This window comes from Apis mellifera, linkage group LG4 (genome assembly GCF_003254395.2).
Source record: "Apis mellifera strain DH4 linkage group LG4, Amel_HAv3.1, whole genome shotgun sequence".
In the NCBI taxonomy this organism is placed as follows: Eukaryota; Metazoa; Arthropoda; class Insecta; order Hymenoptera; family Apidae; genus Apis; species Apis mellifera.
This window is the reverse complement of record NC_037641.1, coordinates 10664716-10688945: the sequence shown is the minus strand read 5'-3', so window position 1 is coordinate 10688945 and position 24230 is coordinate 10664716. Positions and strand designations below refer to the sequence as shown.

The following is a 24230-nucleotide window of genomic DNA, read 5'->3' as shown; positions in this document are numbered from 1 at the left end:
TTCCCTCGTGTTGTAATTTTTTTCATTGAAACGTTTCGTACACTTTCCCTCCTAAAAATTATTTACGTTCGATCGACAAATTAAATATTACAAGAAATACAAAAAAATACCTTCCTTTCCACTTTCACTTTCGCTAATTTATAGAATCTATAAAATCTTTGCACGATTAGATTTTTATGAAAGTTCCACTTAATATATTATCGCGTTGATAACCAAAACAATTTTCCAAAGCTGCTTCGAAACTTTCTCTCTCTCTCCTTTCACTTTTCATTATCCCCTACTAGCGACGATCGAAAAGTTTATAGGATTATCCAATTCGCGCGGAGATAGAAACTAAACGACTGCGGAGGACTACGTTTGTATCGCGTGCACTCGATTATTATGCGAACGAGGCATGGAACCGTCTAACACGTAGCAAACGGCGTGGCCACGTGCCGGTTTGCTCGGCTTCCAGCTTGACTCGTGATATCCCCGTGCGGCAAATTCGGGATCGCACTTCTGGAAGGAAATTCTGGAACAATGGAGGGAGCGGGAGGAGAGAAGTGCGATCCAAACAATTTCTCCACCATTGTGCAAACTGGACTGGAAAACAAATAATAGGCGGAGGTGGACGACGAGGAGGAGGATTAATTGATCCATTGGACAAGAAACATCGTTGACAAGGAGGGATGAGACGCTGACCCCGACTCGCTGGATCGAGCGATCGCGATTTAAACCGGATTTCTATCGATGCACAGGCCGAACCTTATTACCTTGTTATTGTGCGACCAATGGAAAAATGGAGCGCGCCGATAAAATTTACACGCCGCGTTTATTTACACCGATTGTTCCGCGCGAAAGAATTAAAGCGAGGGGGAGGGAGGGGAAGGGAGGAAGGGCACACACCTGGGTTTTCGTTCGAATGGCCCCTATATATTTACGAAACGTCGAGTCTTATAAAATAGCCGTGACACAAGCGGATCGTTCGTTAAAGTATTAACCGTGTTGTACGGCCGGGACGTACGTCGATACGCGGGAAAACGGCAAACGAGCAAAAATTGCTTGCGAGATATAATGGATAGCGACGATCGAATTTTCGTTTCGAGGCTCGAAATCTCCGACGCCGGGGCGCGAAAAACTAATAAAACGCCAATGTCCAATTGTTCGCGAATCCACGCTTTTCTCTTCTCTCTCTCTCTCTCTCTCTCTCTCTCTCTCTCTCTCTTTAACGACAGACGCGCTCATTTTCATTCCGATCGAAAAAAATAAATAACGAAGAGCGCCGTGCACCGCTGATTTGACAGTTTCGAGCGTTGTTTCGAGCGAAATTACCAACGCCGTGGACAACGTGATTGCGCAGGCGCGCGTCATTGCTCAAGATTCGTTCTTTTTATTTTTTTCCCCCGATGATTAAAAAAAAAAAAAAAAAAAGAACGAATAAATAAAGCCGCTCGTGTTTACCGGCCCCGGTGTTGATCAAAAGCGATGAATAAGCTTTCGGGGAGGGGTGGAAAAGGAGGGAGAGGGAGAGAGAACGATCCCGGCCTCGTGGAAATAAATAATAGTGGTGGCCGAAAGGAAATCTATTGTTCGGCCGGAACGTGGAATAATTAATCACACTTTTAACGCTGGTCGCAGAAGGGTTCTACTCAAGGTTAATTCTGGTCGAGGCCGTAGCCTGATTAGCCGGTTAACGATGTTAAACGTCAACTATTATTTCGCCCATTATTCGCCTGCACAATGCGCACTTCCACTTATTCGCGCTTTCTTCGAAATTTCTTCTCGGTATCCCTCCGATTATTTTGTAATCCAAAGAGAGGAGAAAGGGGAAAGGAAAGGAGGAAAAAGAGAGAAAATGGACTCCATCTCGAGCAAGAAATACTAAACGTTATTCTCATCTCGGAACAAGATAATTCAACAGACATTTTATCGTCGTAAAGGATAAATTCTTTCTCGGTAATCTTTCTCTCTATTTATTTCCAACTTTTCGTTTCCTCTTCACTGGTCCTGTATAAGCAGCATTCTTCAAATTAGGAGAGTTTTGTTGATTCTCCTTTCGTATTTTTTCGTTCTCTTCTTCTCTTTTTCCTTCTTCTTCTTTTTTTTTCTTTCGCGAATCTCGACTCTAAAAAGTGAACCGCAAATCGTAGCCCTCGACGTTCTTTAGAAAATTAAGCTTTATCGTAATTATCAACTACAACGAAGATAGCACCCCTTTCTTCCAGAATGGCGCAACCGATGCTATTAAGGAACGCTTTGCGAACGCCGCCGTTTTCTACTCCCTAGTAATTATCCTATGAATTAGTCTCTCTCTCTCTCTCTCTTTCTCTCATCTCTTAATTATATTCCACTAATTCTTCTCTCCATTCTTGATTTTATCTACGAGTCTTATAAAACGGATAAACGACGAACGATTTTCTACCGCGATTTTCTCCTTTATTCAAACTCTGAGTTATTTAAACAGGGAAATATTTCCAATACAAATTTCCCTTTGTCCAAAGGGAATATTGCTTAAAGTATACAAATCTCGTCTTATCCTTTTATTTATTACACCGAAGGAAACAATCAGATACAATCACTCCTAACCGACATTCAATTAAACGCGAGGTCATCTCTATTATTTCGACGCGTGTCTCCCAATTTTCTTTTTCTTTATTCCACGACAATAACGTTAATCACGAACGAGAAAGCGCAGATCCGAACTATTTCCTTTCCTTTCCTTTCCTTTCTTTTCTTTTCTTTCCTTTTTTTTTCTTTTCTTTAAATTGACCTCGTCCACCATTCTCAATGAAAGATCGTCCACCGCCGCGAGCGTGACCCGAAGCGGGATTCGAGTCGTTCGCAAACTCGCTCGTTATGGACGTTATTCCCGGGGGGAGGCGGGAATCCTCTGCCTCGTTTCGTCCCGTCACCTCTTTCATCCCTGTGGGAGAAGCGATGCTGCGGCCGCGCTTTCCTATCCGTCCAAACACCGTCCCCTCCATCTTAACGGCTCGAGGAAAAAAAGAAGAAGACGAGAATTGGTAAAAATCCCGAATCTCACCCTCGAAGATTAAACTTTTTCTCTCCCTTCATTTTTCCACATCTCCATCCTTATTTAGCTTGTTGACCAGAATGTGTTCTTGATACAGATTGTCCTTTGGCTCAAACTTGTCTACGTAATAAATGCGTTGATTCTTGTATTCTTGTGATCAAAATGCAGTTTGCAACGTATACAATCATGTGCACTTGTCCTGCTGGAATGACGGGCAATGCATTTGTTTTCTGTAATTCATTTAGAGGTATAAGAAAGTTAAAATCATAAAAAATCTAGGGATTAATCGATTCTTCTTTTTTATAATCAGATCCTCTTGTGACCAATCCATTCTTACATCCTCTGTCAAGTTTCGAGCGGATGAAAGTTGACAGAACGGGTCGAGGGAGTGGATTATACTCGACGCGAGAATATCTTTATTACAAGGTCACGCTTTGATCCTCGATACGACGGAATATTGCTACGTTTGCTTGGTAAAATATTTACGATTGGAATTTCAAGTCTCGATGTCCGGAGGGGGCGGAGGAGCGGCTTGTTTGGCGAACTTCACCTGGGATAGATTAAATTTTCGATGACCGTGCACCACCTAGTTCTCCATTCCACCTCGCGCAAAGGTATTTCATTTTCTCGTCCGGCGAGCGAAAACAAACGCGCAAAAGGTTTTTCACCTTTGGAATAGAGGAAATGCAGGCGGCTCAAGTTTTAACGCAACTCCCGGCTGCGCGTCTCTTTTTCTCGGAGTGAAAAAATTTGAAGAAAACCGCTTATAAGATGAAGAAAAATCTCTCATCGTCCCTGTGCATATATATTCCATATATATTTCGTCGAAATCGATGGACGACTCGTCTCTCTCAAAATTTCCACGTCAAAGGCACGGATCTATGGTAAAAAAAAAAAAAAAAGAAAGGAAAAAAAAGTTTGGACGGTTCATCGATCGTGCATTACGCCGACTACACGCGGATGGAATTCACGAATGCGCACAGGTTGCGAATCGGATTGTCAATACGCGAGCGAAACTTGTCGGTTTCCGCGCGGATGAGCCGCGATTTCAACCTGATGAACCGAACTCTCTCCCTCCCCCTTTCTCTCTCATCTCCTGTGCAGTTCCGCTTTGTTCCTACCTCCCGGTAGGATAATTCGCGCGAGGCCGGAGGAGGAAAAGTTTCGCAGCCGAGTCGAAGTCGCCGGATCCGCGACTAAATTTTGTTTACGGCCGCGTACGTACGCGTCGCGAATAAAGGAATAAAGGAACGGGGGGCGTTGCGCCGCAGGAAGGAAGGGGTTGTTTCGCGGAGAGGAGGAAAAAGGGGGCGGCGAATCGAGCGTACGTACGTTGAAGGGGGAGAATCGGCGGGAGAGTAATAATAAGCTCGACCAAGTAGCGCCGAAGATGTTATTAAAGTGGTATCCGCGTTGTTGGCCGTGGGGAGGTTAACGACGGGGGTAGGGGCAAGGAAATGGAAACGCGATCGGTAAGAATTACGACTAGCCGCCGGTGTGGAAAGTCAGGGGAGAAAAGAAAGATTCTCCCTCGCCATGATAACCAAGTCTACCCTTTTTCGTGTACCCGATTCTCGCGTGTATGTGTACATATATATATATATATATATATATATATATATATATATATATATATATATATATATATATATATATATATATCTATTTCGTGGATGCGGTTATTCGCGCGTTTGAGAAGGGTTTTGCAGGGTTTTAGGAAGGGTGATAGTTTGCGACTACTAGGTCCGCTCAACTATCGGGACGTTGGTTAACTTTGTTCGAGGCGAAACTCGCTCGATATTTAGCGAGGGAACGAAGAATGCGTTAAAGCGAACCAACTTTGAGATCGATGCACCGATTTACGGCGCGAAAGTTATCACACACTGGTGGTATTACGAGTCTACCGGAGGGGAATATAATATAGAGAGTGGAGATGTCGTGCGAGAATCGAGGCCGCGCTTTTTTATTAATAAAATAAGCTCGAAGAACGAGGCGGAAAAGAGAGGCGATGTTCGATTATTCGCGCCGATGCTCGAGAATCGATGGTGGGGATGACTTTGCGTCTCCGTTATCGCGGCTATATTATCGTATCGACTCTCGTTTGCGTAGCACGTGTGCGAATTTGAGCCAATTTTGAGAGAGATTTATTTTTTTAAATAATAAAATCGCAAAAATGCGGGGAAATTCGATCGCAAGAGGGATCGATGAGAAGGGGTGGGTGATTATTAAAATTCGAAGATTCGATTTCGAGGATCTGCCCGAGGCGGCGTCTTAACGCGTCTGGCATCTCATTCTGTTCCAACTTGCCTTATCGTCTCGTTCGTCGACCAAACGTAATTAATTCGACGGATGGTTTCTCCCCGAGCTAACTTCCTCCTCCCCCCCCCTCTAGATTTTCGCGCGTCTGCAATAACGACGACCTACTATCGAGACGCTTTGTCGGTAGTCTAATCCAAAAGCGGCGACGCCAGCCCTTTCATTTTCTCCTAATTTATCGTTCACGCGATGCCGCACTTATGCTCTCTCTCGTTCCCACGCGAGTTTGAGTTTTAAATAATATATGTATATATTATAGAATGAGTTTCATATTTCGGAAATTAGAAGAGAATTAAATCGATTGATGCGATTCACGATCCTGGAACTGAAACGATTAGAATTCATTCCCTCGAAACGGAAAACAGAAGAGATTGTCAATCGACGAGACGAAAATATTTCGTATAATACTAAGAGAAAATCACTAAGAAACTAAGAAAATTGTTAACTCGAATGGAATTGGAGGGAAAACGATTGAATATTTGATGTATAAACATCGTATTACGAATATTCGATTAATGAATAGAAGAAACTCTTCAAATAAATCGTTGGTCAACAAAAAATTGTGTTGCAACTTTGTCAGTTTGAGAAAAAAAAACAAAAGACATAAAACGTAAAGTCTAATTAATAGTACAATTGTACAATTGTTCACGAAACAATTATCAAACCGTTGTTATCATTAATACGATTAATACGATGAATGTTATATAACAATGAATTATTTACGACGCGTTCCCATTCTCGTTCTGTTTTTTTCCATTATCCTCCTCATTATCCTGGATATGCGGGAACGTGCATAAACGTAACACGGAGGAATTCTAATAAAACGGCGTGAAAAAAAAAAAAGAAGAAATAAATGGAACATGTTTTGTAACGATCGATATACAAGCATCGGGGAACAAACCGATGCACAAACCAGTTATCCGAATACCGCGTTGATTGCGTTTGCCCGTGTATTTCGTGTCCGATCCCACACTTGAAAGAACCGCAACGACAATTAAACATTTCGAGAGACGATCGCCGGTAGATCGTTTTTCGTTCGAAAAACTTCGTTTTCCATTCAACAAGTGTTTCGACACGCTCGATTGTTGGTGGGAAAACAAACAGGGAGGTTAAAAAAAAAAAGAAATAATATCTCGCGTAATTTCGATATCGAGTAATTCGGGATGTAAGAAAAATTTTGTTCCTCTCCAAGGAACCGTGGTATATTTTCACCCTGGTAAACCTGAAACTCCACCAGTTGGAGGAGACACTTTTGGACGAATACTTGGGTTTATCGGTTAACAAACTGATAACTGGGAACACGACAGAAGGAAGTCGACGTATCGAAGTTGGAGAATCGGCAAGGGACAAAGTTGGTGAGCTAGCGTGCCACCTCGAGTTGCCGTGATCTTGAGAAATTTTACTGGTATTGGAGGGTAAGTTGTTGGAGCGCAACGATCATCCTCCCCCCCGTTTGAAACGTTTTCTTGTATCTTTCTTATATACACTAATAATACCACGCTCTGGTTCCATCGAGATTATTATTGGAGAGCAGAACGATAAACGTTGTTGTAACTCTCTCTTTCTCTGTGTCGTTATTTCATGAAATTCTCGTTTCTTGTACCGGTTAAAGAGCTGGTTATAAGAAGAAGTTCTTTCCCTCGAAATCGAAAGAAAGCTTTTAAACAAGGGCGGTATATAGTTGGTCAAAAATTATTTCTTTCAATTTTCCTCCCTGCGACGGAGGAGGAGGAGGAAGAAAAAGTTCGCGCAGTTTTATTTCTTATTCAAGAAACGGTATTTACTTTGATCCCCAAAAGAAAAGTTCAAAAGCCTCGCAAGGCTGTCTCTCTGGCCGAAAACTCCGAACTGGAAAAGATAGAACGGACAAATCCACGGGCGGAGAGTAAAGATGATAATCTTCCACCGCTGTGTTTTAAAATAAAGAGAAAAAGAGGAAGAGAGTTAAAAATATATCGGACAAGGTATATTTTCCTTTACGAGAACGAGCTCCTCCCGGACAAATCTTCGAATTAATATTTCTCGGCTCTCGTGAAAAAGTGGCGAAGATCCTGGCGCGTAGTCACGATTTAAAACTGTCTGCAACGCAAGAGAGGGGAAGGATACTATTATTCCCCGATTGGAGTTAATATCCGGGGATAGAATAAGACCTCGAGGAATTTCTCTATCTTGGCGTGAGATGGAGATCGCCGAGATGGCTTTCGAATCTTTGGAACGGCCTCGATGCCCAACGTACATAAAACGGGGGTACGTGATCGATTGCGCCTAGCCATTGTGCCGGCCGAAACACCCGTGATCCCGGCACAATTCAGATCCCGGCTCAGCTCTGCCCGCGTACCAGCTCTCTCGATCGCGAAAAAAGATCGCGTCTTATTGGGGACGAAGGAAATCGATCGGCATTCTTCCCTCCCTGCCATAATGCGCTTTCTCATCCTCCGCTTTTACGCGCTCATTAGATAGGTATATTGCTTCTAGGTGAACTGGTTCCCTCCTAGATATATATATATATTATTCGAAAATATACGGCACGATGAAAGGAGGATCTATCTGGAAATATTCGTGGAAATAGATATTTTCTTTTGTTTCCGTTAAATATGTATACAATAATGTGTCATAGAGTCTGGAGTATCGAAGTTCGTGAGAAGCAATCGAGGAAAGTAGCGTTGGTAAAATTTAAGGTAATATTTTCTGGTGGATGATTTATCGTTTAGGCGGGTAGTTAAAAGTTTTCTCGCTTCTCCGTCGAAGAGTAGAACTCTGGCGTTGGAAAATCGGGGGAGGGAGGGAAGAAATAAAACATTGGGAAAACACACGCACACGGGCACACATGCACGCTGCGCTCACTTCCACCTGTGAGTATATATACCTTGGCGAGTTAAATAAGCGGGGGAGGCGGGCCCCCCCGGTGATTAACTTAGAAAGAAAATGAATACAAAGAAGGAAAACCTTTTGCAATGGTTTAAAGATGATTAATATCCTAGCTTCATCTGTGTTCAACTTGTGGAAACTCGTTACAAATTAATTAAACCACCCAAGTGCCGGTAAATCGTGATTTATTATGTTGGATCGCGAGATGAAAATTGTCGTTTCTCCAACACGATTCTCGCGATATTTAAAGAGAACAAAATTGCACGAGATCCCATCTATATATACGATCGATCAATTATCGATGCAAAATGAATCAATAAGAAAATCACTTTTGTAAAATCGATTACTCGACTTCAGATTAAATACCGATTTTTTCCCTCCCCTCCCTCGTTAATCCGCCATTCTCGCCACATCCGTTTCACGATTGTTTCGTTGAAACAACTTTTGAAAAAAACCGTTGAAAAGCATTGACCGTTTCTCGTCATTGAAATTCGTTCGACCTGGCAACGAATTACGAGCGAATCAAATTTTTCCCCCCCTCTCCACTCTCCCGCGACTTTTCGATTTGTATCGATTTGTATCGATTGGAGCGATCCACGCGGCAACGGGACACGGAATAATTCGCTCGGTTTGTATCGATAGCGCGGCCACCGATCAGCGTACGCGCGAAACGAAGCGAGGGGAGGAGAGGGGAGGAAAAGGAGCGTGGTTCCACGAATGAATGGAACGGATCGATCTTTCACGAGTGCGCGAATAACATAATCGAAAGTTGCGAGGGATTAGTTTCATCGATCCGCCTCGTTGCGGCCTCTCGAGATTTATACGACCTCGCTTCGGCAAACTCTTCTCTCTGTTTTCTCACCGAGCCCGGATGGGATAATATTTTAACCGGATGCACGGCCAATTTCCCTCCTTGCTTACAGATTGTCGGATTGAATTCGATTTTCGAGAGAATAACTTCTCTACGAAGAGATCGTACGCGAAACGATCGAAATATCGTGTCGCGCGTGCGCGTGGAGGGAGGTAAAATATATTATAAAATATAATGAAGTATTCATCGTCCGTCCGAATGAATTTATTAACAGGCCGACGAGCTTCCGACGCGGTGTATCTCGCGAGTCATTAATACGGAAATGAAAATTGTTGTAACGTTGCCCGTCGACGATGCAACGTTTAACACTGAAAATCAAGCCTAGAAGAGGATTCTCGTTTTGTATCGATATTTTCGAGTATCCGATCCAATTTAAATCTTTACAATCTTATTGTGTTTTTGTGTGAATTTAAAACAGACGATATTTGGGCAGATTTTACAGATATTTAGCTTGGAGGGAAACGTTTTCTATTTAGTTTAACTCGACGGGAGAGATTAGAGTCCCAAGTTTACACGCGCAATATAGAGAGGCTTGTGAAGTTGGAGATTGCTTCGCCAAGTTTGTGCATACAATGCAATATAACTCGACAAATCGGCCGTCCGTGGTGAAACGCTGGACCGAGAAACTTTGGACGAATATTTCTCATTAAGGGTGTCATTGAAGGTATCGTTGCCGAATCACCAACTTCTAATCTACCCCGACGATCTACTTTCCCCTCCGTTCGCGACGACACAATGGAACAGGATGGGAATATCGTTCATCAACCGGATTTTTCTACCCGACTTAATCCTCGCTCCTCCAGCAGCGAAACACTTTATCGCGCTTGATCACAAAAGGGAGGCTAAATTCCAGATAAAGCCTTCTCTCCACCTGCAGTACTATACGTTTATATCGAACTTCTCTCAACAACTCTCGCGAGGAAAGAAACGGATTTTTCCTGTTCTTGAAAAAGAAAAAAAAGGAAAAAGAAGAAATTATCACACGAGGAATGTTGATATTATATCGCACAACGATGAAATCATTCTTCTCCACGAGAATTAAATTTCACCTAGGCATCTCGCGTTTCTAGAACGCCGTTAAAAAGCTTAACTAGATTTTTCCTTCCCCCTTCCTTACATCTTGCACGATTTATTATAAGGCAAGCTTTCCCGCGTTGAACGTTCAAGAAGAAAAGAAACGTTAAAGAAGAAAATGGAAACGGATTCTCTTCTTCTTTGTCCCGTGCGAAGGAAAAAAATCTGATGATGATGAAAAAGGGATGAAAAAAGAAGGAAAGAAAGAAAAAGAGAATAATTACACGATTCGCATCCTGTGAAACGTTGCACCCTTCATCCTTCCATCCGGTGAAACAAACGGTATCTTACGCAAATTGTCATGCGAGAACGCAATGAAATTGAATCCGCGCGAACGATCCGGTTGACGACTTTGTTCCACGATTCTCTCTCTCTCTCTCTCTTATATCCGCAGTTGCCCTTTTCTCCTTCTCCACTGAAAAACGAGAAATGTTTGTTTCGAAACGGTTCGAACGATTTCACCGAGGTTCGACGCGTTTATCTGGGAATTTATCATGATGTCGCAGCTGCGGCGCAGCTTTGCCTATTCAAACAACGAGAGATGGAACAAAAAAGGAAAAGGAAAATAAAAAAAAAAATAGTCGCGGTATCGCGTGCAACGGGTTTACGAACAATCGGAAGAAAGACGTAAACGAAAAATCGAACTGGATTTTCGCGCTATACGAAAACACACACGGAGAATACACTTTATAGGGGAATCTCTGTGGTCGAATTCGGATCGACACGACGAGCGTTCTCCGTTATTGGTGATCCAACGCACGTGTTTCTTTCCCTTTCTAATCGTCGTGAATTTTCGTAGTGCTTTTTTTTTTTTTTCGTGAAACGAGTTGGTTAGCTATTTGATGAGTTATTTCTCCATCATCGATCTTTCGCCTCGTTGCAATCTCGAGCTCGGTCAAATCGACGCAACAAGTAAACTTATGGGAGCGTTTCATATCGAGCAAACTAGCCACAATCGAAGATGTTTTGATGCGGAAACAAGTGCAGATTTCCAAAGTCGTAGAAAATGGAATTAATCATTGTGGATGCAGCCGAAAATTGAATTAGATCGCGAAACGATTTGCTTAATATAAAAAATATACGGTAAGAGGGAATATATTTGATATGAGTCACACTTTCGCATAAAATAATCTTTCCTTCCTTTCCTGAAAAATCATATTGACTGTAAAGCGTTCAATTTCGATGGGTAATTTTAAAGCTAAAGATTAAATCCTTCGAAAAAAAAACGTGTCATTGCTAAAAGTAAGGCGTGTAATGTTGTTCAAAACGTTGAAAATTTCGCTTCCAGCCGATCCATTAATCCGCTGTTGGCGAATTCGTAGCTCGCGTGTACAGCTTATTTTCCTCGTTCGAATCTAACCTACCGACGAATCTGCTCGCCCTGTATACGCGCGGATACACTGGCGGAACATGTGCACGCAGTAAGTACACCGAATTCGTATCGACAGTGAACAGATTGCGTTGTATTTTACGTGCCTGTTCCCGCCATTTCGATTCCTGCCCTCTCCTGGAAAAGCTGATAACGTGGCACTTGTCGTTGATGTATCGCAACCGAAACAACCAAAGTCGCCCCCTAAAGGATTGGCTTCCTCTCTGTCTCTCTTTCCTTCGAACGTTTAAGGAACTTTTCACAATTTGGTAAAAGTGGTAAATCATAGATCTCACGGAGGAAGCCTAAGATTCGTCGTAGATCGGGTTTATTAAATAGTGACAAATCTAAGTTTTCAATTGATAGAATGTAAAGAATCATATTTTATTAATAAAAATATTAGAACTGGACAGATTTCTTCTTCTCTTCGATATACATAAATGTTTTAATAAAAAAAAATCAAAAAATCAATTGGTCGATGGAATGTAAAGAATCGTATTTTGTTAATAAAAATATTAGAACTGCACAGATTTCTCTTCGATGCACTAATACGATTATTCGCATAAATGTTTTAATAAAAAAAAAATCAAATGGATATAATTTCAATTGAGAGAAATTTCATTTAGTAGATATTCATTTCATAGATCGGGTTTATTAAACAGTGACAAACTCAAGTTTTCAATCGATAGAGTGTAAAGAATCGTATTTTGTTAATAAAAATATTAGAACTGGATTCAGATTTCTTCTTCTCTTCGATGCACTAATACGATTATTCGCATAAATGTTTTAATAAAAAAAAATCAAATAGATATAATTTCAATTGGGAGAAATTTTGTTGCGAGTTTCATGGGGAAGCAAAATGAAAGGAGGAGTACGATCCATAGAGACGAATGGCTAATATGGCATTTAAATATCTTAGTTACCTCGGCTGGGATATTCGCATTTTCTCGGTACAATGGCCGATGATATATTATTAAAATAAACTCAAAGACGAAGATGGTACCCGAGATTTGTTATATGATACGCCGGTTTGCAACTCGTTACCGATTCTCGTAAAATCGAATAATTTCAAAATTTTTTTTTAAAATAAATATTTAACGAGACAAGATTTATCGTTACACGACGATAAATATCTCGCTCGTATCCATCCAGAAATTATAAATCATTGCGATGTGCCTTACGTCACATTGTCAGTATCCGATGCAAGGGACGATGATTTTCTGATTTTCTATCCAATTTTCACGGTGACCGATCGTTAGAATTATCTCTACAACAACAATCATCTACAATGATGAAAAGAATGATCAACGCCATATATTCGTAACCACAAATTCGTTGTCAGCGAAGCGTTATTCGAGCGAACGACTAATTAATTCCATCCGCGATCCTCGCTCGCTTCGCGATCCTTCGTGGCCGATGATTTAATTCAATCCTTTCATAAATCTACTCCCCGTTGGGATCGTGAATGCAGCGCGTTTCCTCGTGAAAATGTGAAAATCTGGCAGCGGAAGAAGCTTGATTCGCGATGGCAACGCAATATGTATGGTAATGGGGACACGAGGCGAAAACTGTACCCCGGGCTTCGAGCGTTCATCTTCTTTCCGCGAGCCGATCTTTTCGCCGCTCCCGAGATCCGACACTTCTCTAAATTGCCTTACCGTCAATTGTGTCTCGCGTCCAACAGGATTGAAACAAATTTTTCCACCTTTTTTCCAGCTCGGCGACTCCAGCGAACGAGAGAGATTGTTGACCATCGTTGTTTGCGGTGAATAGTTTTTTGTTTCTTTTTTTTTTTTTTCCCCTCTCTTCGTGACAAAACAACTTCGATCTCGGTTGAATTGAATACACTCGGTTGGCAGAGAGATTGGAATTGAAACAATTCGAAAACAACTTGTATTCCTTTGATTCCTTTGGGAGGAAATCAAAATGGAAAGTTTGGAAACAAAATATGAAGGATTATCGACGAAAGAGAGAGAGAAAAAAGAAAAAGAGCATCCAGAAAGAATTTCTTGGAGGGGAGAGAGAGGGATGCAGAATGGAGTAATACCACCACGATAATGAAATTCCCGAGAAAATTAATTAATCGAGACATCCGTCCACTTAATAGTCGAGTGGTGTCGCATTTAAGAACCATCAATTACATGATGGAACGGTGATCGATACGAGAGTCAGTTCAGAGTCCTTCGAAAGTGAAATTTTTCCCTCCTCCTTTCGAGGCAATCGCTTTCGATCGAACGGAACTCGATCATCGTTTGTTAAAATCGATTCGTTCTAACGAATTTAATCTTAAATCCTGGACGCAAGCGATTCAATTTGAATCCTTATTTGTTCCCCTTCGAATGACCATTCCGAATATTAATTCCAAATGATACCTAATAATTTTCCTTCTTTGAAACGAGGATATATTTTCGTTCTATTGTTGATTCTTTAAATTTCGTTTTTTTCTTTTTGAGAAAAAGAAATTTTAAAAGAGACAAGAGAGACGAAAGGGGATGAGAAGAATCGATGCTAGGGACAGGGGTTGCTCAGGTGGCGGCGCCCATTTCTCCGAGGAAATTCTCTCTTCGGGAGGAACTCGTGGAGATTAGGGACGGCCAGAAGGAAGAAGAGGAAGAAATGGCAAAATCAAGGTTAACCTCCGAGTCGTGTCCCTACCAGACCACTTACAGAGCTTTCTTTTCGAACCTCGTTCCTCCTCTGACCGCACATTTTCCACTCCTCTCCCTTTCTCTCTCTCTTCCTCCCCCTCTTCCGTTATTTCCTCTCGATAGCTTTTACACCCCCTCCAGGATCCTCGTCCTGCTCGATTGTCCGAAAAAAAAGACCCGGCCTACCTCTCGTTTCCGTTCTCCTCCAACAAAAACGTAAAATAGATTGTCTATTTTGATATTCACTCTTTCTCCGTTTCTCTTTTTTTACTGGAATCTCTCAGATATTAAATCAGTTTCCTTTTTCCTTTCTCTATTTTTATGAAAAAATATCGTTCCCATATATAAGTCTCTCGCTATAAATCCACAATTTGCCAAGCAGATCGGGGGATTTTCAATCGTAATTTTGATGAATCGTCAGCGCATCGACGGTAAAAACGGAGCGGAGTCTAATCGAGTTTAATCGCACGAACAACCCCTTCCCGCTAATGATTTAATCCTTTTGATCATTAAGCATCCCCGGCATCGGGGTCTGCATCGAAAAGCAAAATTGGAGCTGTGCAAAACAAAGAGAGAGAACAGTTTCCCTCTTTCCTGAAGCAAATGCTGACTCATCGGGCTCTTAAAATTATGGATTTTTAAAAAGCTCGCCAACCCCGTTTTACATTCGCTCGTATCGAACGCGTATTTCCATTCTTTCGACTCCTCTATCGCAGGGCATAAACAATTCGAATTTAATCAACGAGGCTGATAACGAGCCCGCACAATGAAAACTCGAGAATTTGATCCTCTTCGAAATCGACCGCCTTCCGAAGATAAGAATACTTTGCTTTCTCCTCTCTATTTCTCTTCGTATCGAGCATTTTCGAGTTTCGTTGTAACCATAATTCGGAAGATTCGGGCGAGGGAGGATCGCCAAAGTTCTTCCACTCGGGAGTTCTAAAAATTTTGAATAATTAATATTCCCCGAGAGATGGAGGATCCAGAGAGAGAGGGGATGAGGAGCGAGAGGAATGAATGGCAAAGTCAGCCAGCCCAGAACTGGAAATTAAAACGAAAAGACAATGAAGGTAGAAAGGGAGGAACAAGGACAAAGAGGAATGGTAATCCTGGAATAGCCGACGGTTCCTTAATCCTGCTATTTTATACCGCTAAAATATCAGTGCGCCCCTGTATCAATCCTTTGCTTGTTATCGTGTGTCCTTGCTCATCCCTTTCGCGATGAAATTTCGAACGATCGATACGAATGCGTATTTATTTTTTTCCATCCTTGCTTCTCAACGATATAAATATTTGTCCAGTCTAATCGATAATCGGTTGAAGTTCCAAACCGTTGGAAGTTGTTGCGTTGTTGATCAAAAAACGGGAGGATACTACGTTTGATGTTGGTAACATGGGGTTAATTACAGAAATTCCAGTTGGATAATCGTCGTTGTAAATAATATCATTGAATAAACGGTGAGGAGTCGAAATTAACTGTGAATCCCGTGCGATGGATAGGACGATAGTGCAGGGGAGGAACTGAGAACAGAGAAGCTGCCTGAGAACTATTTAATAGTGGCCACCTACACAAATACCAGGCATGCATAATAAAGTCTTCAAACTGAACGTTAACCGTGTGTCTTGTGTGTCCGAGGATTCGCCTTAAGTAGGAGGACCAAGTATGCAAATACGCGTGCGATTTAATGGAGGATCCGATCCATGTACATGCATCGTACCGCGCCAACCTGTGTGCGAATGTAAATGCTCTCGTCGAGGGCGAGAGAAAGAGAGAGAGAGAGAGAGCGTCGACAGATTTTCATCGGCGAAAAATCAATGTCGATCCCTCGAGTCGATGGAAATATAAAATTCCACTCTGAAAGCGAACGATCCTCTCGATGAGAGAAGAAAAAGAAGAAAAAGAAAAGCGTGTAATCCTCGGTCAATGAGAGAGACTCGACGATTGAAGAATAATTAAATCCAGGAAAACAACGGAAAAGTGTTTGGAAAAGTGTTTCGAAACGAGGACTTCTTACTCTTTCTCGGACGCGGTTCGAATGGGCGAGGAAACGATTATCGTTCGATTTAAAAAACACTGTCCTTGCGGGATTTGGGCCGCGTATAAATGCAAATAAGCGACGGAATATGGAAATTGGAAGGCACTTAACGAGAAAAGTCTTGTGTATCGTCGATATTAAAAGAAGATCTGGATAGAGTTCGCGAGAGATTCAATTTTCGCGGTATTAAAAAGCGGAAACGTTCGGGCTCTCGCAAACGAGTCGATTGTTCCGCGTTTCGAGTGAAAATCGAAACAATTGAATTTGATTTTTTGCCGGGGAAATTTTCCAAACAATTTTGTCGCGCAGTTTCCAAACAATATGAGCTGAACATTTTTCGGTCTCTCAAATTTTTAATATAAATTTACAACGATACATTGTACGTTGAACAATGAACAAAGGGAAATCGCAGATATTTGTGTATATGAAAAAAATTGGCCAACTTTTCTCGCTTTTTGTTTCCAACTATTTTTCAAACGCGCGATTCGTAATTCGTTAAGAAAAATCTTTAAATCCGATAGAATACGAAGTTGAAAAGAAGAAAGAAGAGAAAGAAATATATTTTACAAGAATATTCTTATCTCGATATACCGTTCACTGAAAATGCAAATTACTTTTCTTACGGCCCATCCGGCCAAGATGTTTCCGAACAGACAAACCGAACGAAACATTAACTTATACATTCTATCTTCGGAGCGTGCATGGAAAATGTTTCTCGACAACGCGAAACAAGGAAAGATTCTTATCGATGACAAAAACAATCGAGAAACTTGCCAGGAAAGCGGAAAGAATGCAGCCAGCCCGTTGGTGGCGTGTTGCCACATATCACGGCCTTGAATTTCCTCCCCCGATTCCCCCAAGCGTATGATATTTGAAATATCGCACTTTAGCTATAATACCGCGGTTGTAATAAATCGCGGCAATAACGGGGGAGAGAGAGAAAAAACAAAACAAAAAAAAAAGAAGTAATGGAATCGTTCGAATGAAAAATCTTGCTCGAAATCGATGCGTATTTCGCGAAGCGATCGCTTTTCTCGAAACGATCGAATAGCACTTTCTCCCTCGAGTATTGGGGAACAATCGGTGGAAGGGTGGAGAGAACAAGACGCGGGATAGACTCGCGTGTTTCCACATCTTCTCGCGCAATTCCGCTTGCGGATTAAATTAACATTTAATTCGTTTCCACGAATCGCGTTGCGCTGAACGGCTGAGTGTTAAAAGCCTTCGTGTAAACGTATTATAAATGACGACGGTCGAATCGATCATCGCAGGATGGTATCGAATCGCGATACGATGAAATCCGCAATAATTTCCACGTAGAGGCAGAATTTATTTCTGCACGGGCGATTTTCCTCTCGGCGGGAAAAACATTGACGACTAGAATTTATTACACCGCACATATTACAAGCGGATTTCGCTCGACGGAAGTGGAAGAGAGAAACTTCTTATTTGAGTCACGTTTAATTAAAGCGTTCCCCTCTCCCCTCCCGTGATTCTCGTGAATTCGCGTGCGTGCAATTTCTGCGCCCGCATAACGGCTGTTTCGCGAATTTTAATAAAAAAAATTTCTCCTCCTTTCGGTCACGTTTTAATGCACTTTGCATCGAGGCGCGCGCTTCGTTTCGAACCCCCTTCGTTTATCGCCCTCAACGATTCGCCAACGATTGTCGTTTTCGACAGAGAGAGAAAAAGTAAAAAAGAAAGGAAAAAGAAACGTTTTTTAAAAAAAATCGAAACAATCCAAGATATTATTTACCGAATCGAAACGGAAAAATGCTCGCGTCGGTTTTCTATCGCCGCATCCCCCTCCCCATTCGTTGTCCATCGACCCTCCAATTATCGGTTTCGCGTCCAATCCAGAGATTTTCCAACGTTCCAGGCGACAGACCTGTCGAAAGGGATATGAAAGTTGCCGCGTTATCCCGAAATCTCGTTCTCGTCGCTTATCGTTTCCCCGCTTCGTAATTATCGGAAGAGGGAAGAGGGGATGATCGCGAGGAGGAGATGGGAACGGAAACTGATGCGAATTGATTTTTAATTCGCAGCGGCGAATCAAAAGTTCAAAACGTTGAATTCCAGGAGATGACATCGATTCTGCCCTTGTTCCTTGTAACTACGAGAGAGAGAGAGAGAGAGAGAGAGAGAGAGAGAGAGAGAGAGAAAGAGAGAAAGAGAGAGGGAATTCTCGTAGGCATCGAAGACGGTTCACAATTCAATTACATCAAGCTACGCGTCGCGTCGCGTGTTTCCTTAATGCTTTCTCGCTTTCTCGATAATTAAATTAACGAACTTAATGAAAGCAAATACGTGGCCGACTTGGCGAGAATCGTGATGAAAGCTTCGCCTTCCCATCGACTCCAATCGACACCTTCCTCCCACCAAACTTCCCCCTGATAAATTCCCTGGTAAATTTTTAATAATTCGATTCGTAGAGAGAGGGGAGAGGGAGATTGTCGGGCAAATTCTTCTGGTTTGAACGGTGGTATGAATTTATGGATGATGATCGATTCGCTGCATCTTTGTGCAGAAATTAGGATTCAGCGAAGGATTGATCGATGATTGAATTTGACTGGGAATGCGTTTTGGGAAAACGAAGGACGTACACAACTCTCTTGTCTCGTGTTCCTGGCGATATGAAGAATACTAGGTGCATCGATCAGTGTTTATCAAGGGAGAAGAATAAGATTACGGTTGTGTTTTTGATCGAAGTCTAAGAAATACGCGAGTTGATCGTGCAAGAGAAAATATTGAACGTAGATGGGTAGGTAGGAATGATGGATTTCACGCGTGTTCGCGTGGCGCACACGCAAAAAGTTTTAATTAATTGGAAAGTGTTGAACGATTGATGTTTATCCAAGTATTAAATAAATTAATTCCAACTACGGCGCAGCATTTATAACTGGTGTTTCGGTGGAAAATTCGATATTACAATATTGCAAATATATAGATTGATTTTAAATATTTAAATTCGGTGATTGGTGTAATCACAGGCGAAATAATATAATATGTTTTTTTTTTTTGGATAACGATCGTTCTTAATCATTTCTCGATCTTTCATTTTTTTTTTTTTGTTTTTTCCATTGGCGAGGAATAGAAATTAACAACAATTCTCGAAATTATTTTCCTTTGGACGCATGTAATACGGAAATATAATTAATAAATTGATCTCCGAAATCCGTTTATTTAAAATTCTATCCGCATTCGTGCTCCACGATTCAAAATTAATTGTATTATTGTTCTAAATTCTGTTTAAATTGATGCTCCTACCTTTTTCTTACCCTTGTCAAACCAAATGTTATATTTGCTAAAAACATTTTATTCCTTTAAAATACCCTTTTCCTTCTTGATGCATGAAAGATGTCCCCTCCGAAGAAAGAAAAAAAAAACTCTAGCTTCGAATATAAATCGTTTCGATGGAAACAACTTTTCGTAACACTTTTCGAATAAATTATCGCGAATCTTCCATTGTTTTTGAAATTTCTTTTTCACTACTTAAAAATATAATACTAAAAAAACAAGCAGAAGCGGTTGTCACGGCCCGTGTCTGTTTGCTTTTCATTTTTCGATCGAAAGAAAATACGATTTCTGGGTGGCGATGAATCCTCTCCACAAGAGAAAAACAGGAATTTATCCATATAGAGACTCGCTTTTCTCTTTCAATTTTCAAATCCCTCGAAAAAAAAAGAAAAAAAAAAAAAAGAAAAAAGGTGAATACAGAAAGTTTATAAAAAAAAATTATTGTATCCAATTTCAACGAATCTCCGTCGTAAAAATGGCAACTCTTCAATTGCCGCGCGAACAGGACACTAAGAATATTTCTCGAGTAAATCTCCCTAGAGGGAACTATTCTCCCCTTTCCCTCGATCATCTCGCCCACTTTGCCGGCCAATTTTAACCCGTATTTCGTTCCGTGATACCTTTTAATTGGCGCATCCAGCCGTGAATTCCAGATGAATTTAAAGGAAGGGAAGAGGAACGTCTGGAACAATGTATGCAAATTGTCATCCTTGGCTTGTGAACCTCCCGTCGAACTTCCGTCTTAATAAACCGTCTGCCGTATAATGATTCGTCTCGCGAGCAACATAATAACGAGATTTATGCCGGCGAAATATACGGGGTAATAACGGCGAGAGAAAAGAGGGAGGGGGAGGGGAGGGGGTGAGGGAAAAAATGGCTGACATGTTTCCCGACTCGACGAGGAATTAAGATGCCTCTTCGCTCGATTCTCGACTCCTCGTATTTTCACGTTTTGTTGCCTTCCCTGCTGCTGTTCCTGCTGCTCGCGCGATTTCTCTTTCCAACCATGAGACAAGAGGCTAATCAGATCCCCTAGCTGTTTCCACGCCCACGAGAAAAGTATATTTTTCCTTCCCCTCGCCGGGGGTCATCGTTCTGCGTATCTTTCCTCTATCTAGGGAATTTTATCTAGGGGGAAGGAAAATACACGAATCCAATACGAAAGATTTCGTATTACTTAACAGGAATGATATGGCGTGAATAATAACGGGCCCTTGTCGAATTCGATCATCCAGAATGTAATCCCGTTAGCTCGTATTCATCGAGTAAATTCGACTATTCAGGCTCGAACAAAGCCTAACAATTCCGCGTTAATCGATTGCGTTGATCCGCGGAATAACTTGGTGTATAATCTCGTTCGCCAATCGCCGTCGTTCTCGTCAAGAAGATGGAATCCTTGGCCGAAACTTTGATGACACCTTCGACCACCCAAAACGATCTAGCCTTGGCTGGATCAGATTGGTCTCGAAAAGCACGAGTTGCCCCGCGAAACGTAATTACGGCTTTCACCGGTGAAAAGGTCGCCCCAGTGTGCCCGCAAATTGAACGTAACCGGTATTCCATTGTTTGCCACGATCGACCACTTAAAACTGTTACAATGCTATATCATCCGTTCATTGTTAACGGTCGAACTGTCGATATTATAAATAGATCGTTAAAAAAAAAGAAAAAAAAGATCCGAGATTCGTTTCACATTCAAACGGCCGAGTTTCGAGTTTTATCGTCGCCTCGATAATCGATAATCGATTCCGGTTGGCGCGTGAACGCGCGATTGAACCGAGTCGAAACGATCGATTGATCCGAGGCTATCCACCGATAACTACCCACCCAGTTATCAAATTATAATCGTTGGGGAAAGTTGCATCGTGGTTTATATTAACTATTCAGGAAACTGAAATTAATCCCTCTTTGTTAAGGAATGAATAAACTCATCTCCCGTGTATACGCGTGTAAAGCGAACGATGCGGCATGGAGCCACGTCTTATATTTAATAAAATCGAAGATCTGCGATTCATGATCTTTTGAATTTCGTCAAACGGAATTTTTCCCCCTCGACGCGAAACTCGTGCGAATCCTAATTAAAAGTCTCGATGATTAAAGGAAGCAACTTTTCCTCTCCGAGGAGGAAAGCAAATCCCTTCTAAAAATCCTTCTCGATCGGATCCTCCAGGTATTTTCGGATCCGTAAATCTGATTACGGGAGGGACGATCAACGAGTTAATAAATGAAGGGAGAAGTACTCGAACGAAGGGATTATCGATACGAAATCCGCGTGACGAGAAAGAAAGAGCGCGCGTAGGAAGAAAGAAAAAAAAAAAAGGGGAGAGAGAAAGGAATCAGGGGATTCGGAATAAACCGCGTCTGCGTTTAATTAAGCGATCTACTCGCACGGCGAAAATGTTGGTGCGCTTTAAAAAGGAGGGTACAAGAATCGGGGGGGGGGGAAAAAAAGCGTTGCCGATGTGAATACGCGGGCAAGATCCTGGGTCAGGGTGGAGTTTGAAGAGCGCCTCCTTGAATCCAGAGGCCGTGCGACGCGCGACGCGCTTCAAGAAGCAATTTTCGAATCTCTAGAGCGACATCCTTGCCGGGGCACACCCACTTCAATGCGTGGTCCATAATTAAGGTAGCGAGATAACGAAGTTACCACCGAAGAACCGAGCCGGAGCTTCGCGTCGTCATCCACTTTTATCGTCGAAGTAGAATTACGCGTCTGCCTTCTAAACTTGCGAATTTACTCGAATTACTCGAGGATCGAAATCCTTTCGATTCTTTCTCTTATCGATCGAATATTTCGTGGCGAAATATCTCGATGCCTTTGTTTGAGAAGAAGAAAATTAATAATTACTGCTTCGTTGGTTGATTATTAAACAAAGTGGAATGAATGTTATTTGAATTCGTCGCTGGGCCAATGCCACTCGGCATAATTGGTGCAACCGAATTCGTTAACCTCCTGTTTCTCCATCACGATCTCAATTATGTACGGTTGCAGATAGCGATAATTTATGTCCTGCTCGTACGTGATCCATTTTTCCTTGGGCAGATTCATTTTCAGAAAGTCCAATTGGGCCGCCCGTATGCTCCTGGAAATTCCGTATGAGTCCCTGGCTGAGTCGTGGTGGATTTACGCGCATAGTCTCGCAAATATGCGAAATTACTCGGGGAATATCGAACGGGATATGGAAATTCGTGACGCGCGATTAAACAGGAACACGCGCGGAAATACCTAAAATTTCTCGCGTCGAGCACTTCTTTCGGCAATCGGCGAAGCGCCTCTTTCACCACCGGACTGTCGTGATATATTATGTCGTCGCTGTACAATCCGAATTTGTTGTATCCGGCCAAATTGAACGCGAACTTCGAGATCATGAACGTCCAACTGTTTTTCTTTTCCGGCTTTTTCGGACGCTTTACCATTGGGGTCACTTTGGCCAGCATTCTCAATTTCGTGCCCAACATCCCGCTCGAGGAAAATTCTAACCAAAAACTAGTCCAAATTCGAAAGACGATCGAATATCGATTATCGAGAACGACGAGATCTCGTTTCCAAGTTTTTCCATCGATCCTCGGCCAACTTTGTCTCGCGTTTTTCAACGCGGAAAGATTCTCATAATCGGGAAAGAAAGATTTGGCTAGGAAGAGGAGTCGCTTAGTTTAAAGCGGACAAAACCTCCACGACCCAAATTCAACGAGGAAGAAGTTGTAAAAACAGTTTCGCATATCATTACGGGACAGTGCTCGGCGAAAACGCGTCTTTTTACGCGCTTCTCGTCTCGTTTCGCCTTCGCTTCGTTCTAATATCGAGGAAATAACAGCAAGTTACCGTGTAACAAGGTCGCGTCAAGTAAGGGGGCGTTAAAGGCGCGGCCCCTGTGTCGTTGCACGATCCACTTTTGCCAACTTTTCACGCGATTACCTCGCGGCAGTTTCCTCTGTTTAATATTCAGCTTCCGGTATAATCCGTCTATTACACCCTACGCTCTTTCAATTTTTCCTAAAAATTGAATTTCCCTCCTCGAGGAAGGAAAAAAAAAGGTCGTCGCCTCGCGATCAAAGACAGTCGCTTAATGGACCGAGCGCGTAACCGTTCTCGATAATTCTCCAATCTTTTTTCTTTTTTTTGAAGGAATTATAATTCGATCGACTCGGAAATCTTGACACGATCTTTCCTCCCGTAACGAATCGACGTATCGAATCGAACGAAAAGGTGGGAAAAAAATCTTTTTAAAACAATCTGCCGCTCGACAACCCGTCAACCCGTTGCAATTTTATTCCGCGTAAAAAAAAAGGGGGGGAGGGGAGGATAAACTAACTGTCCATATAAAACGCGAGAATTCTCGTTTGTCAGGGAGAGAATTTCTCGGTTGTCGGGTTCCGGTAACATCGGCAATATCTCACCCCTCCTCCCCCTCCATCTCCACCCCACCCCAACTTCAGCCAGGGTGCGCAAAGTGTTGAACATTAAAATACGGAGGCGAAACGGTGGCGGGTCGCGGCAAAAAGCGAACAGTCGGGAAATTATTCTTGCAGTTTTCCATGGGATCCGGAGGAAACGTTGGCCGGGCGATTTATGCGCGAGATCTGAGCCGAGACAAGTCGCGCGGAGAGTACATATGCGCGCATATGTCTCCCCCGCTGAAAGAACACGCGAGGAGGAGGAGGAGGCATCACACGGAGGAGGAACAGGATTTATGTGTGAGTTGGCATCGACTGACCACCCCTTTTTCTCGTTCGAGCT

General features: G+C 42.2%; 1 protein-coding gene across 1 annotated transcript; it reads right to left on the bottom strand.

Moving 5' to 3' along the window:
- Positions 1 to 22345: 22345 nt before the first annotated feature.
- Positions 22346 to 23055, bottom strand: LOC102655970 (cytochrome b-c1 complex subunit 7-like). The gene is made up of 2 exons (XM_006567314.3): positions 22719 to 23055; positions 22346 to 22575 (listed from the first exon to the last, which is right to left on the bottom strand). The coding sequence occupies exons 1-2, from the start codon at positions 22949 to 22951 to the stop codon at positions 22380 to 22382; spliced, it is 429 nt and encodes a 142-aa protein (XP_006567377.2). The 5' UTR covers positions 22952 to 23055; the 3' UTR covers positions 22346 to 22379.
- Between the last annotated feature and the right edge of the window lie 1175 nt (positions 23056 to 24230).